The sequence below is a fragment of the Danio rerio genome, chromosome 1 (assembly GCF_049306965.1).
Source record: "Danio rerio strain Tuebingen ecotype United States chromosome 1, GRCz12tu, whole genome shotgun sequence".
Classification (NCBI taxonomy): Eukaryota; Metazoa; Chordata; class Actinopteri; order Cypriniformes; family Danionidae; genus Danio; species Danio rerio.
The window spans coordinates 34617220-34630948 of record NC_133176.1 but is presented as its reverse complement, the minus strand read 5'-3'; the positions used below and the strand labels follow the sequence as shown (position 1 = coordinate 34630948).

The 13729-nt window shown below is 36.3% G+C and overlaps 1 protein-coding gene across 2 annotated transcripts in view; it reads right to left on the bottom strand.

Annotated features, from left to right (window-relative positions):
• itga6b (integrin, alpha 6b) overlaps nucleotides 1-3734 on the bottom strand; it is a 41130-nt gene extending 37396 nt beyond the window's left edge. Inside the window, exon 1 of one of the 2 annotated variants that reach the window (XM_009291986.5) lies at nucleotides 3489-3734. In XM_009291986.5, coding sequence (XP_009290261.2) covers nucleotides 3489-3661 — 173 coding nt within the window. In that variant the 5' untranslated portion in view covers nucleotides 3662-3734. 2 annotated transcript variants of the gene reach the window in all.
• Nucleotides 3735-13729: the final 9995 nt, after the last annotated feature.

Below are 13729 nucleotides of genomic sequence, written 5' to 3'. Positions count from 1 at the left end.
TTTGTCTGGCAAGTAAGTACTCTTTTTGTTTTCAGGTGATAGTTAAAAACAAGTTTGGAATGAGTAGAATAGTCAAAATAAGTGATTCCATTGTTCTTCTTTGTGTGCTTACTACAAAAATACAATGGAAATCAGATTCTTTTTGGCAAGCAACCTCATATGCACAGACACTGACTACTTTGTCAATAATGGATACCTCATGTATGTATATATATATATATATATATATATATATATATATATATATATATATATATATATATATATATATATATAAAGAATCTGATTTCCATTGTATTTTTGTAGTAAGCACACAAAGAAGAACAATGGAATCACTTATTATGACTATGCTACTCATTCCAAACTTGTGTTTAACTATCACCTGAAAACAAAAAGAGTACTAACTTGCCAGACAAACATGCATACACTGCCTACAGTACCTAGGTAGAAGCTCTATCCTGACAGCTCTGACAAGCCAAGGAATTTTACATCAATGCTACTCTCCCCCAACACACACACACACGCATACTGCCCTGCCTTGGCCTGCAGTAATGTGAATCACCTCCACACATTCACACACCTGTAGGGCATGTGTTACTGACAAGCACATTTGTTGTGTTTCAACACAGCCAGTCTGTCTGCCAAGCGTATGATACACTCTGAGGATATGAGTCAGTGCGTGCACACACAAACAAAAAAACAAAACACTTTTATACACTGCACTGGGTGTGGTTTGAAATACTTGAAATCCATCATAAATCCTAAAAATCAAATGTTGTTATATAAATTGCACAATTTAGCTGAGAGGGGTTGAACAATGTGAGCTTTGCTAATAAACTGCAGTTTGTCTTACTAAAATTGTTTATCTGCTAACCAAAGTTGTTTAAATTACAGGACTCGTTAAAGGGATGGTTCAATAAAAACTGAAAATTCTGTCATTATTTATTCCACCATCTCATTTCACAAACCTGTTTGAGTCTTATTTTTCTCTTGAACACAAAACAAAAGATATTTTGAAAAATGCTGAAAACCTGTAACCATTTACTTCCATAGTTTCTGTTTTTCCTACTATGAAAGTCAATTATTGCAGGTTTCTGTAACACTTTAGTTTATGTCACCGTCCATGCTTTATCTACTGGCTTTTTGCCTCCCTATTATTAACTGTTCATTAGTTATTATAAAGCTTGATCGTATTCTGCATTCCTAATCCTTCTCAACATCTTCCTCAATAAACAACTAACTAGTAGTTTATTAAGCTAGTGGTTAGTTATTCATTAATTCATTCATTTTCCTTAGGCTCGATTTCAGAGGTCACCAGAGTGAAATGGACCGCCAATTGTTCCGGCATATGCTTTAAGCAGTGGATGCCCTTCCAGCCGCAAACCAGTACTAGGAAACACCCATACACTCTCATTCACATACACTACGGCCAATTTAGTTTACTCAGTTTACTTATTGACCTTATTCGAAAATGCGGAAGTGCGCCTGTTTTCGCGATTGTTTTAGAACTTCCGATTCAGTCGCCTATGGGAGAAATGACTAGGAATAATAAACGGCAGAAAAAGGTCAAACTACTTGCTCTACAAACAAATGTTTGCATGACTATACAGACCAAGTAGAATATTATAATAAGAAAATATCAGTTTGCAACATCAAACAGTGAAACGAGCAGTTTTAAATGTCTAAAAATGAATGGAAGTGAATGAGACCGGAAGTCTCGAGCCAAAAAGATTCAAATGGCTGCGCCCGCTCGTCGGCTAAGAATAAGGTGAATAGTGCATGTCTTTGGACTATGGAGGGAACCGGAGCACCAAAAGGGAAACACACGCCAACACGGGGAGAACATGCAAACTCCACAGAGAAATGTAAACTGGCCCAGACAGGACCCAAACCAGCGACCGTCTTGCTGTGAGATGTCAGTGCTAACCATTGAGCCAATGTGCCGCCTATTTTAGTCAATAGTCTGTTAATACTGTGAATTGTGACCTAAACTAAAGTATTACCCAGGTTTCTAACATTTTTCAAAATAACTAATTTTGTGTTTTACATAAAAAAAAGAAACTCATACAGGTTTGGAACCATGTGAGGGTAAGTAAATGAGTCATTTGTGACTTTTAAATGAAGTGTTTCCTATAATATTCTTAATTTATCTTTTTTTGCTTCTCTGCAGTTTTGTTTATGTGGTAGTCCTGATTAGTCATCAAACTCAGCATTGTGGTACGTTGAGTATTTGGCTCTTGTGTGATTAACAGAATGCACATCTGTGCAGTTACACTAAACTCAACATCAGCCTCTTGCATAACTGGTGGACTTACTCTCTGCAGGATAAACATGAGGTCAGTCCTGGCGGTCTCTATGTTGAGCTACCAGGGTTGAAGGCAGTAGTGAGTTACAGGCATCTGCACGCATTCTTTCACTTGCGTGTTAGGCTAGAAACTTACAATGCGTGTCTGTCGCTGCCATGGGCAACTCAGGTTTTTTGCTTTGTTTTGTTTTTAGTGAACCACCAAACTATCAAGACTGAAAATAAATTAAAAGGTATGCTAGAAACATTTTCTTAAATATGTGGGTCTCAATTAAGTGCTAAAGGTCCTCGCTGATACCATCTAATCTTAGTCACTGCTTGAGGTCAAAGAGGAAAATTAAAGGATGAAGAAGACCAGACATCACAGTGCAAAGAAAAGGAGAAAAAACATTTATAAAGAACTTACTGAAGCTAAATATCCATTTAAACTTTTTTTCCAAGTAATGGGCACAGTTCTGGGTGGTTAAAGTTATGCCCTGAAGTGACATAACGTCTTTGTTAGTTGTTGTGGATTTTAGCAGATGTCTTCATGCAGTTCATGCTGTGCTCATGCAGTTGTTATTCTAAAACATTCTGGTGCACTGCTGTTCATTGCATAACAAAGAGTTTGAAATTAAATTCTCCATTAAGTCATACTGTGCCCTCAAATCTTTTATGACACATGAAAGTTTGAAAGGGAAAGTTGACAAGTATAGGAACAGTAAATACTATTTGAAAGGGTTGTAACAAGTGGAAGATTGAGTGAATGATGACAGATTTTTTTATAAATGATGATAAAACCTTCTAATTGAGTCATTGAGTTAATCGATTTGAGTAATTTATTTCAACTCATGTGAATCAATCGTGAATAATGTAAATATTTATTTTAGAGTAAATAGTGTTAGTAAACCTAAATTGCAAAATATAGGCTACAAGGGTCACCTTATACAATGCACTTGCTTGTAACGTGTGGTGTAGTGAGGCGCGACGTTATCAGGTGTAAATAATCATTAATTATGAGGAAAACATTACTATTCTACATAACCTATAGGCAATAAAGTAGATTAACAAGACGGAATACAATTGTAGGCTATTATATATGGTGTAGCTATTACAATTAAAATATTTGACTGTTCAAGCAAAGATTGCGGATTCTGCCTGCTGCCTTGTAGCCTATTGCAACAATGACCAAATAAATGCTTACATTCTTTTATCAGCTGGTCTGAGTTGTCGGTGCATGGCCATGGAGAACCCAAACAAGCTGTTGGCATCTCCCGTTTTCCTGATGACGTTCACTGTGTCCAGATTAAAGGCGGAGATCAGCGTCAATCCCAACAAACTGAGAAGCGGTACGGTTAAAGTCCTGTAAGATTCCATGTCTGTGTTCAGGTTCAGTTTGTGTGAGTTCTGGCTTTAGAGATGAGACTCAGTCCGCTTCTGGTGGGGTTGTGAATGTCTATAAGGGAGGAATCACTCTTACGTCCCTCCTCTGCTTTTCCACCCTCCTCCGCCGTGCCTCTACCTGCTAATACAGCCCCGGGCTTCGCTTTTTGTCATTATTCTGCATTCTTCTGGTTATTCGAGCAAATCTTGGGGATTTAAACGTCGTTAAAAAATAGTAACGATTTCCTTCATGTCATTCATTTTTTCACACAACTCGTAGGCTACTGAGTAGAGACCACGTATTATAACGTTTAAATAACAATATAACAAGGATAGAGAGAAAAAAGAGTGTGTGTGAAAGAGTGACTAGGCTACATTCTCAATTTCGCTGGATTTAATTGTGTCTGAAAACATCGCATTATTTTTGTTTTATGCAGCAACAACAAACACTTCAAAAAGTAAAACATTTATCGCTGATGAAATTTCTTTCAAATTTAACAAATATATAGTTATTGAGAGCATTTCCCATAAAATAACAATAAAATATAATAAAAAAAACTTATTTTATTTATTATTTATTTATTCTAGTATTTTTACACACATCAACTGTTAACTCATAATGGTCATTAAAAATGATTTTACTTACTGTCATTTCTCTTCCCCCTAAAGCAATGAATTAAAATTTGCTCATCCATGTAGGTAATTGCTTTTAGCAATGAATCACACAAGCATTACAATTTTATCTGTTTATCTCTATCAGTGTTTGTATGAATTCTCATATATGCTAATGAACACATCACAGCCTATAATCTCTAGGTTTATTAGACCCCTCTGTGTTTTACACAATTTGGTTGAACCAGGCTAAATGTTTAGAAGGTGCCATCCCAGATCTGCTTTTATATTGTGACACTAAAACTATATAAGCATTGTAACTAACTATACAAATATAGCTGAACTTGCTTAATGCTACCAAGGGGATTTGGGAGGTGAAAGTGGTGGTGGAAGTACACAAAGGGAACGAAAGACAATGCATTAATTAATTAATTCAGTTTCTTTTCAGCTTAGTCTCTTTATTAATCAGGGGTCACCACAGCGAAATGAACCGCCAACTTATTCTCGCAGCGGAAGCCCTTCCAGCCACTACCAAGCTTGGAAACATCAATACACACTCATTCACACACACACACACACACACACACACATACTACAGCCAATTTAGTTAATTCAATTCACCTATACTGCATGTCTTTGGACTGTGGGGGAAACCGTAGCAGCTGGAGAAAACCCACACGTGGAGGACATGCACACCCCACACAGAAATGCCAACTGACCGAGCCGAGACTTGAATCAGGGACCTACTTGCTGTGAGGTGACAGGGCTACCCACTGCACCACAGCAGACAAGGGATAAATAGCCTAAAAAACAAAACTGCCATTTGAAATAAGGGAAAATATTTTTTTACCCATTTATTGACCCATTACTAGTGTCATTTAATCTAATATCAAACATAAAACTGTCAGAGTATCACTTTATCAAAATGGCCACATAATACCAAAACAAAAACTACAAGTGCATCAGAATCTGAATAAATAGCAGATTTAACTCAATGAACATGACTTGGACAAAGAAACACAGTCACATGAACTTCATTAGGAATGGCCCATAGGAAAATCAAGTTTGGTAAAAATTAACCTCTGTTTTATTATTATTTTTTCTCTCACATAAATGTCTAAAAATGCCATAGCAGGAATTCAATGCCATGCATTTACATTATTCAGTTAAAATAATAACAATATTACTGGCAAAGGAGCTCAATTCATCTTTAAAGTCTCCCTAAACAGTGTTTTCAAATCTAAGAATAGTAAATTAAGAATAGTAAATATAAAAGTTGTAAGTTCAGCGCTGCTAGGAATTCCACATAAAGGTACATTCATCTAAACAGTTATGCCATTATTTACTTACCTTTATATTGTTTAAAATATGCATGTAGCTTCTTTATTCTATATAGGACATAAAATATGTGAGCATAACTGTAAAGTAACCAATCACTTTTTACAATGTGGGATAAAGCAGACCAATTCAAAAATATTTTGTGCTTTCTGGATTTGTCATTAAAATATATACTGTAGTTGATTCCCATAGAAGGTCAGTGCATGGCAACTATCAACTGTCTAATGGTTACCAAATTAGAATTTTCTTTTCTCAGTGGCTTTTATGATTGTAGTGTTACCATGCCAGGGATTGAGGCTACCACAGAGAATCTCTAGGGTGAGACATGTGAAAACAAATGGGCATACAGTGGCTGTCTGATTCATTGCCCTGGCATAGCCTTACAGCCACACCCTTTGAAATAGGACACACTTTATCTTAGTGTCTCTCTCTCTCTGTTCCTCACCCAGGTGAACTTCACTGTTCTGATGTCAGTAGTGTTGAAATGCAATGCCTCAGGCTGTGAGTGTTCAGAAACACTGGGCGGGTGTGGATCAAAGTGTGCAATCAGACCCCTCTTCTACACTCACAACCCCTCCTTTTCCTACATCTATTCCTCCCATTCTCTGTCAACCCCCATCCCTCAAACACAAGCCACTCCAATCACTTAATATGCACTCCCCCTTTCCTCCTCCGTTTTCTCACTGACTTTGGTGGTCGGTGTTTCCACACAGCGCCAGCAGTAAATAAATCTGTATGGAGAGCAAAATCATCCCAGCACCGTAAATCTCAATCTGCTGCTGCTGTTCTATTCAGGTTGCTTTAAATCATATTAATGTCCCCTCTGTTCTGTATTCCACTCAAGTTTTTCAGTTTTTGTTGTGTACACCGTTCTAGAGGATTGTAGATCTGACAGACTGTTAGCGTTTTTGAAGACACCTCAGGGATGTCGCAGTCTGGCCAGAGAAAGTGGATTCTTCTATCTCCAGAGGTTGTGCTAGGGCTGCTAATAGAGAGATTTGATGACAGAGGGTGCATCTCAATCAATTGCCTTGTTCAGTTGTCAGGGCACTGATCAGGGAGTCAGCCATTTTAAGGGATGTCTCAACTGCAAAATTCTTTCAGTGCACTGAAATGTTTGCTCCATGAAAAGTCAGGGCACATTAAAATCATAAAACATGAATCATGTAAACCAATGTTTTTACATTTATTTTATTTGTATTTTTTTATTGAAATTTAAACTAGTGGTTGCAAATATGACCACATTTCAGGATTTCAATACCAATCCAAAATACCAGTCTTAACTTCTGTATTCCTATAACTCTTTTAGAAGTTTAGGTTTTTGTAATATTAACTTAATGAAAGTTCCTTGTTCAATACTGATACATAGATGGGATCAAGCTTTTTTTCTCTGTGATGGATGTTCTGTGAAATGATATAATGGCCTTAGAGTAACTTAGAATGGCCCCCTTTTTCAATCTCTTCTAAAAACTAATTTGTTTTCCTTAGTTTTTAACTAGTATTAATCTGTTTATTTTCAGTTATGTTCTAAATTTTAGGATCTTATATTGCTCTTATATTCTTTTTATGTGCAAGCCCACAGCTGTTTTGAAAGTCCCTTTTAAATTAAACAAATACTAAACAAGTAACAATTTAGGAAACAGGGTTGATTGGTTAAAATTTTGCTGGTTTTCGAAATAATTAAATTGTTTATCTTTGACATAATTTTAAAAAAATGTACAATTCAAAGATCTTTCATGAAACTCTGATTACGCAGACTGAAAGGTTACACCTAATCTGCTCATATGTCATTAACAACATGGTGCAGGAGATGAGCTTGCTCTAATGAGCTTGCTCCTTAGTATTTTAAATGCCTCATTGTTGTATGTGCAGAGCGTTTTTTTTAAGACACTCCTCCAGCTCCACCTGTGTGATCTGCTAAGGGGGTTACTTATATATTTTGTTTGCAGCAGCAGTGTGTATATTCTCAGACTGCATGGCTGTAGTAGCAGATCTCAGTACATTTTATGCCATAATAAATCAAAGCAGCAGCGTAGCAGATATATAATCTAGACCAAACACATCAACAATGCCATGAACACATCACTATTGCCATACATATTAATTATCATACTAAATATCTCAGAAATGTTATGATTTCAAAAATGAATATGTAAAAAATATCAGTTCTGCTGTTTTTCATAAATTCCAGATTTGTTGATGTACTGCAAGAATGTTTTTATGTCCCAATAAGAGTTCCAATGTGTGGTAAACACAGTTTTAACAGTGTCCTTACACGTGCCAGAAATTGTGTACATGACCTGTGACTTCAGGACCAAGGGAGTTGATTGAGATTTACACAGATTCAAGTTTTGACATGTCCAAGGTGTAAGTGATCTTTAAGCTAATTGCACCACATTTCCCCTTTATGACAAGAACTGAGTTTGGATTATTTGTATGAATGAGGGAATGGATGTTACACTTTATAACCGAAAATGGCACAAAATACCATAAGAGTGGTTTACTGGATCATAATCATAGGATAACTGGTGCTATATAGAACACATATTTAAAGTTGCTATAGAGCAGTGGTGCTTAACCCTGTTCCTGGAGATCTACCTTCCTGCAAAGTTCAGCTCCAACCCTGATCAAACACACCTGAGTCAATTAATTAGGACCTGAACAGCACTTGATAATTACAGGCAGGTGTGTTTGATATGGGTTGTAACTGAAATCTGCAGGAAGGTAGATCTCCAGGAACAGGGTTGGTCACCCCTGCTATAGAGCTATGAACTGGAAGGATGGCAGGGGTCAAGTTGGAGCCAGAGGGACAGACCAGGAACAGGAAGGGTGATCCAAGCAGGACCAAACAGGGCACGAGTCTTGATGGGGACAGGAAGGGCTGGAGGCCTGACTGTAGCAGACAGGGCTGAAGACCTGGGAAGTCAGCAGGAGGAGCTTGGGCAGTGCTTGGATAGCAAGGAGCTGGACTGGGGCTGGCAGACAAGGAGCCTGGGCAGCGCAGACACTGGGCCACATTCTAAGGTTGAAGCCATCACTGGCAAGAGCTTTGGGCTGGAATCCACACTGGTGGCTACTCTAAAGCTGAAAGCCAACAGTGCCCTGCACTTCCTCCTTCTCCATTTCCTCTTCTGTGAGTGACTGTACTCTTGGGGGTTGGACACAGACTATGAGATGGAGTTGGATGTGAGAGGGGTTCAATCCCACTGTAGGTGCTCAGATATACTACACCACCTCCCAATTATTCCATGTCTCTTGTTTAACCAGCTCCTTGCAGTTGAATCCAATATGGCCAGAAAGAAATGTATGAGGGTGGTCTACGTAAACCAAAGCCACTGGACATCCTCAAGATCAGAGGTACTCAACCATGTTCCTGGAGATCTACCTTCCTTCAGATTTTAGTTGCAACCAAGATCAAATAAACCTGCCTGTGATCATTTGGTGCTGTTCAGGTCCTAATTAATTGTTCAGGTGTGTTTAATGAGGGTTGTAACTAAACTCTGTTGGAATGTGGATCTCCAGGAACAGGGTTGAGCAAAATATGAAGGCACGTGGCCATATGTAAGCTTGAGCCATGTGCTTCATACAACAGCAACACAAGACACTAACTAACACGTCACTAAAACTAAAAGACACAAAGACAGGAAAATAGAGTTCACGGCCCAAGAAAACTTGAGCTGAACACTACATCTAAGAATGGACAGAACTAGTGTCTGGACTTCACCACCAAAACAAGAATAAACAAGACTAAAGAGTTCTGACATCATGACCATAATGATAATGACACAGTCACATGTAAACCCTGTCTTAATTGTGTTTGTTCGGTTTCCCATTAGTTTAGTAATAACACACACCTGTTCCTGTTTCAGTTCATTAGCTTGTGTGTATTTAAGTTTCTCAGTTTCCCCAGTTCCTTGTCTAGTCTTTCATGTCAGCATTAGGCCACAGTATGTCTGTGCACTTTGATTGATTCCCAAGTGTTTTATATTAAAAGCCTTATTTACTTTCTCCTTTTCCATGCAGACACAGAGGTACAGTAATATTGAAATCATATATATATATATATATATATATATATATATATATATATATATATATATATATATATATATATATATATATATATTAATTGTTTTATGTTCAATTCGCTTACATTCGTAAAAACAATTAACTAATTTAATCAATTTGTGTTGGGACAACTTGAAAGAATTGTGTGAAACAAAGCCTTTTTTTACATTGTACAATCATCACATACATTGGTTTTAAACTGTGGAGATTTAAAGGGCTTTAGTATTTAGGAATGTATATAAAGTAGGCTGCATGTGTGAAGAGGCAGAAAGCTATTGATTTGAATCTTATTATTTCTTCCTCTTTATTGATTATTGACAAGAGACTGAAATCCTCTTTACAATTCTACAACTCATTTCTCATGACCTTTTTTCTCTCTCTTGGGCCCTTTTACAGTAATCTCCTTTTTCCCCATGCACAGACAGCAATGTAAGATAATCCATCAGATTTTGCCTGCCTGGGAAGGTATGAGCAAGGTATGAGCTTTACAGCATTTGTGGTAATGAGTTTTTGTATGATGCGATTTTTTTATTTATTTATTTTTTTGTATCGTGTGAAACACAAATTTATTAAAGCAGCTAAATAAAAGCTTTTGAGCATTTTCTTCACTGTCTACTGATTCCAATGACTAGGTTGGGTTTTAAATCTTTGTCCCAACTGAGGTTGTGTCACACTCAGTTGCAAATAATCAAGCACCGAAATTAAAGTGCTTGTATACTTTTTGTCTACAGATGGACATGAATTATGAATGAGTTTCTTTTCTTCTCCCTTATTTTTCTCAGCACAGATCTCAACAAGTCGAGACTCATTAGACTAAATAATCCCCAAAGTACCCTGAATAACCGCATGTCAATCACTTTCTCACTGCAGTCAGGGAAATCTTTGCATTAAAACTTTATTTTAGTCTATCTCTCGTACAAATTTTAAATAAACGATAAATCCTGTGTAAACCTTTCAGGTCTCCTATATTGCTATATAGCATTTTAGACTGTCACAAAGCCACTTTGCAAGGTTTAACATATAGCCTCTTGAGGGCCAAGGTGTTTTTTTACATGCATTTTTATTTTTCTTTGCTATTTGGGCTTACCTGAACTTAATTAGAATAAAACGTAAGTATCATTTTTTGATATGGTGCTCTTTTAGAGAAAATGATGCCCATATATGTGGGCTTGTAGTCCGAATTTACATTAAACACAATAAAGTCACCTTTGTGTAATAGAATGAAAAACTCTTTATTTCTGCCTTGAACACAGCAGTTTTGTCCTGACTGTTTTTGATGCATTAATAAAACATACACACATATTTGTTAACATAATTTGACTATCAGTAAAAACTACTTTTTTGCCCATTTTGGACAGTTAAAACAGTGATTTAGCCATTTCATATGCTGCAAAAAAGTTGCAGGATGACACTGTATGTCTGTAACAAAATATATAAAACGTAAGACTTAAGAGGTAAAAATTTGCTGTCCACGTACAGTATGTGGTCACTAAGCCCTATTAGGATAGGTAAAGTCATATAGCAATATTTGATTTTTTGGGACATTTAGCATATTTTCCCAGAGATGGGTTGCAGCTGGAAGGTCATCTGCTGCGTAAAAACGTTCTGGATAAGTTGGTGGTTCATTCCGGTGTGGCGCCCCAGGATTAATAAAAGGTCTAAGCTGAAAAGAAAATGGATATTTAGCATATCAGGCAAGCAGCAGAATAGTAGTAAAATGCTAGTGTGATTATAGTTGGTTTTCTCTCCAGTTTCCATCCTAATGTGTAGCAATTTTTTCAAAGTAAAAAAAAAAAAACTGTCCAAACTTTTCCTTCAAGTTGTTGGAGCAGCTGATTCCATTGGAAACCTAGTAACCAACTGTAAATAAGGCAAACATATTGGGGACAGTAGATTAATTTAGTGGGTGCAATGTGTTAATGAGAGAGAGGTACACTTTGGTGTGTTCACAATATGCTAGAATTACTATTATTCAAATAAGTTAAAAATATTTGTGCACATCTCAAAATTCAAATTTTTTGTATTATTTCATTTCTGTACCACCTGCCTCGTTGGATTCATTTAGGTGCTTTTACTGCATTTATGCTATGTTTCTGTAATTTTAAGATAGCATGTAAGGTTCGTCACAGATCTCCATCCTCTGACACAAAATTATGCTTAGTACCAGAATAAAATAGCACTTTTTTAGCACACATACCAAAAATAGCACTTTTAAAGAATCTGAGGTCAGTGGTCATGTGGTCAAGCCGTAGCTCTCAGAAAATGCATAGTTTACTATTGTAATGATGAGTTTCAAGAGGACATGAACACTTTTTATAAGTGGTAATCTTATAAACATAGAATTTATGACACGGCTTGAGTGCTCCTTAAATTGTCATTTAAATGCATAGTTATACGTTGGTGGATGTGAACCAAAGTTATTATAGTTTTGCCTTTTTAAATTTGTTTTTATTTTAACATTAATGCTATAAATTTCAGCTTGACTTTAGTTAGTTTACTTTGATGGTTTAGCTTTAGTTAAATTTTTGTTGTTCACACATTTTCTAGTTTTTTATATATACTGCTACTGTAAATAAAAAAATAAAGGGAGCACTTAAACAACTACCAACCTAAGTGCAAAGTCTAAAGCACATGGCACAAAAGCATTAAGGGTCATGTCCGAATCCACTTTTGCTATTTTAAGGATGAAAAAATATGCTTTGCGCCCCGGCGGATGATCTAACAGGGTTTTGCTTATTTTCTTAATGAGTTATGGGTGTGCTTTGAGCATAATATGCATTAAACCAATCTCAGTCTCATCTCCCATTCCCTTTAAGATTCACTTACGTCATGCCTTGGCACCTTTGCTATTTTTTTTTACATTTACATTTACATTTAGTCATTTAGCAGACGCTTTTATCCAAAGCGACTTACAAATGAGGACAAGGAAGCAATTTACACAACTAAGAGCAACAATGAATAAGTGCTATAGGCAAGTTTCAGGTCTGTAAAGTCTAAGAAGGAAAGTATTAGTAGTATTAGTATTTTTTTTTTTTTTTTTGGTACAGTTAGTGTGATATTTAGAGAAGCAATTGCAGATTAGGAAGTGAAGTGGAGACTAAATTTTGTAAAAAGAAGCGAGAATACAGTTAAACAGATCATCTGCATCGAGGATAAAGAACGAGCCTCCTTCCATCTGCCTCGTTACTTTCTCTTTATTTTACTTTGGTGAAGAGGGCATGGAGGTAGTGTTTTATTTTAGATTTATGTAAAAAAATATATATTTTGTTACGTTTTTATCTTTTTTTTTTTCATTTGTAAAGATATGTGTGTTTTTGTTGTTCATCTTGTGTGTATTAAACAATGTGTTTGGACCCACATAAGTGCATGACATGCCCTGTGCTGGACTTTAGACCAGTTTTTAGTTGGTCAATAGTGCAGTGTCTTTTAATTCCTCAAAACAGCAATGCACCAACAATGCATTTTAACACACCTCCATTTTAGACCGGAACACCCATGAGTCCACAAAGTAGGTTTGCTATTTAAACAATGTGGCGCAAAACATAAAATTGAGGGTTGCACTGGTCTGAAATTGGTAACAAATCGTGTCAAACAAGTCTTGCGCCTGATTGTGCCAGGTGTATTATAAAGCCCAAAGTGTATCCTGATTGTATCCCAAAGTGTATGTATTTTTTTTTTTTTTTTTGAGCAACATATTTAGTTTTATTTTTTTTTTAATAATCATTAAGAACAGCAAGTTGCAGTTTCAGGTTCTAAAATCATACCACTGCTAACATAAACATTAAAATCTGTATCGTTCATTTTACTTATAACATGCCTTGATAATAAAATTACAAATGTTTCAAAGTTTCCTGGAGGTGGTTTTCCTGGAGGAAACTTTAAGATTATCCAAAAACAGAAAAAAAAATTTATGAGTCAAACTTCAAAATTCATTTAATAATTTATGAAAAAAAAATATGATTAAATTCTGATCACATCTGTTTGTTGGCGACAACACTGACGCGCTGATGGCAACCCAAGCTTGAGGTTCTTCACCGATCCTTT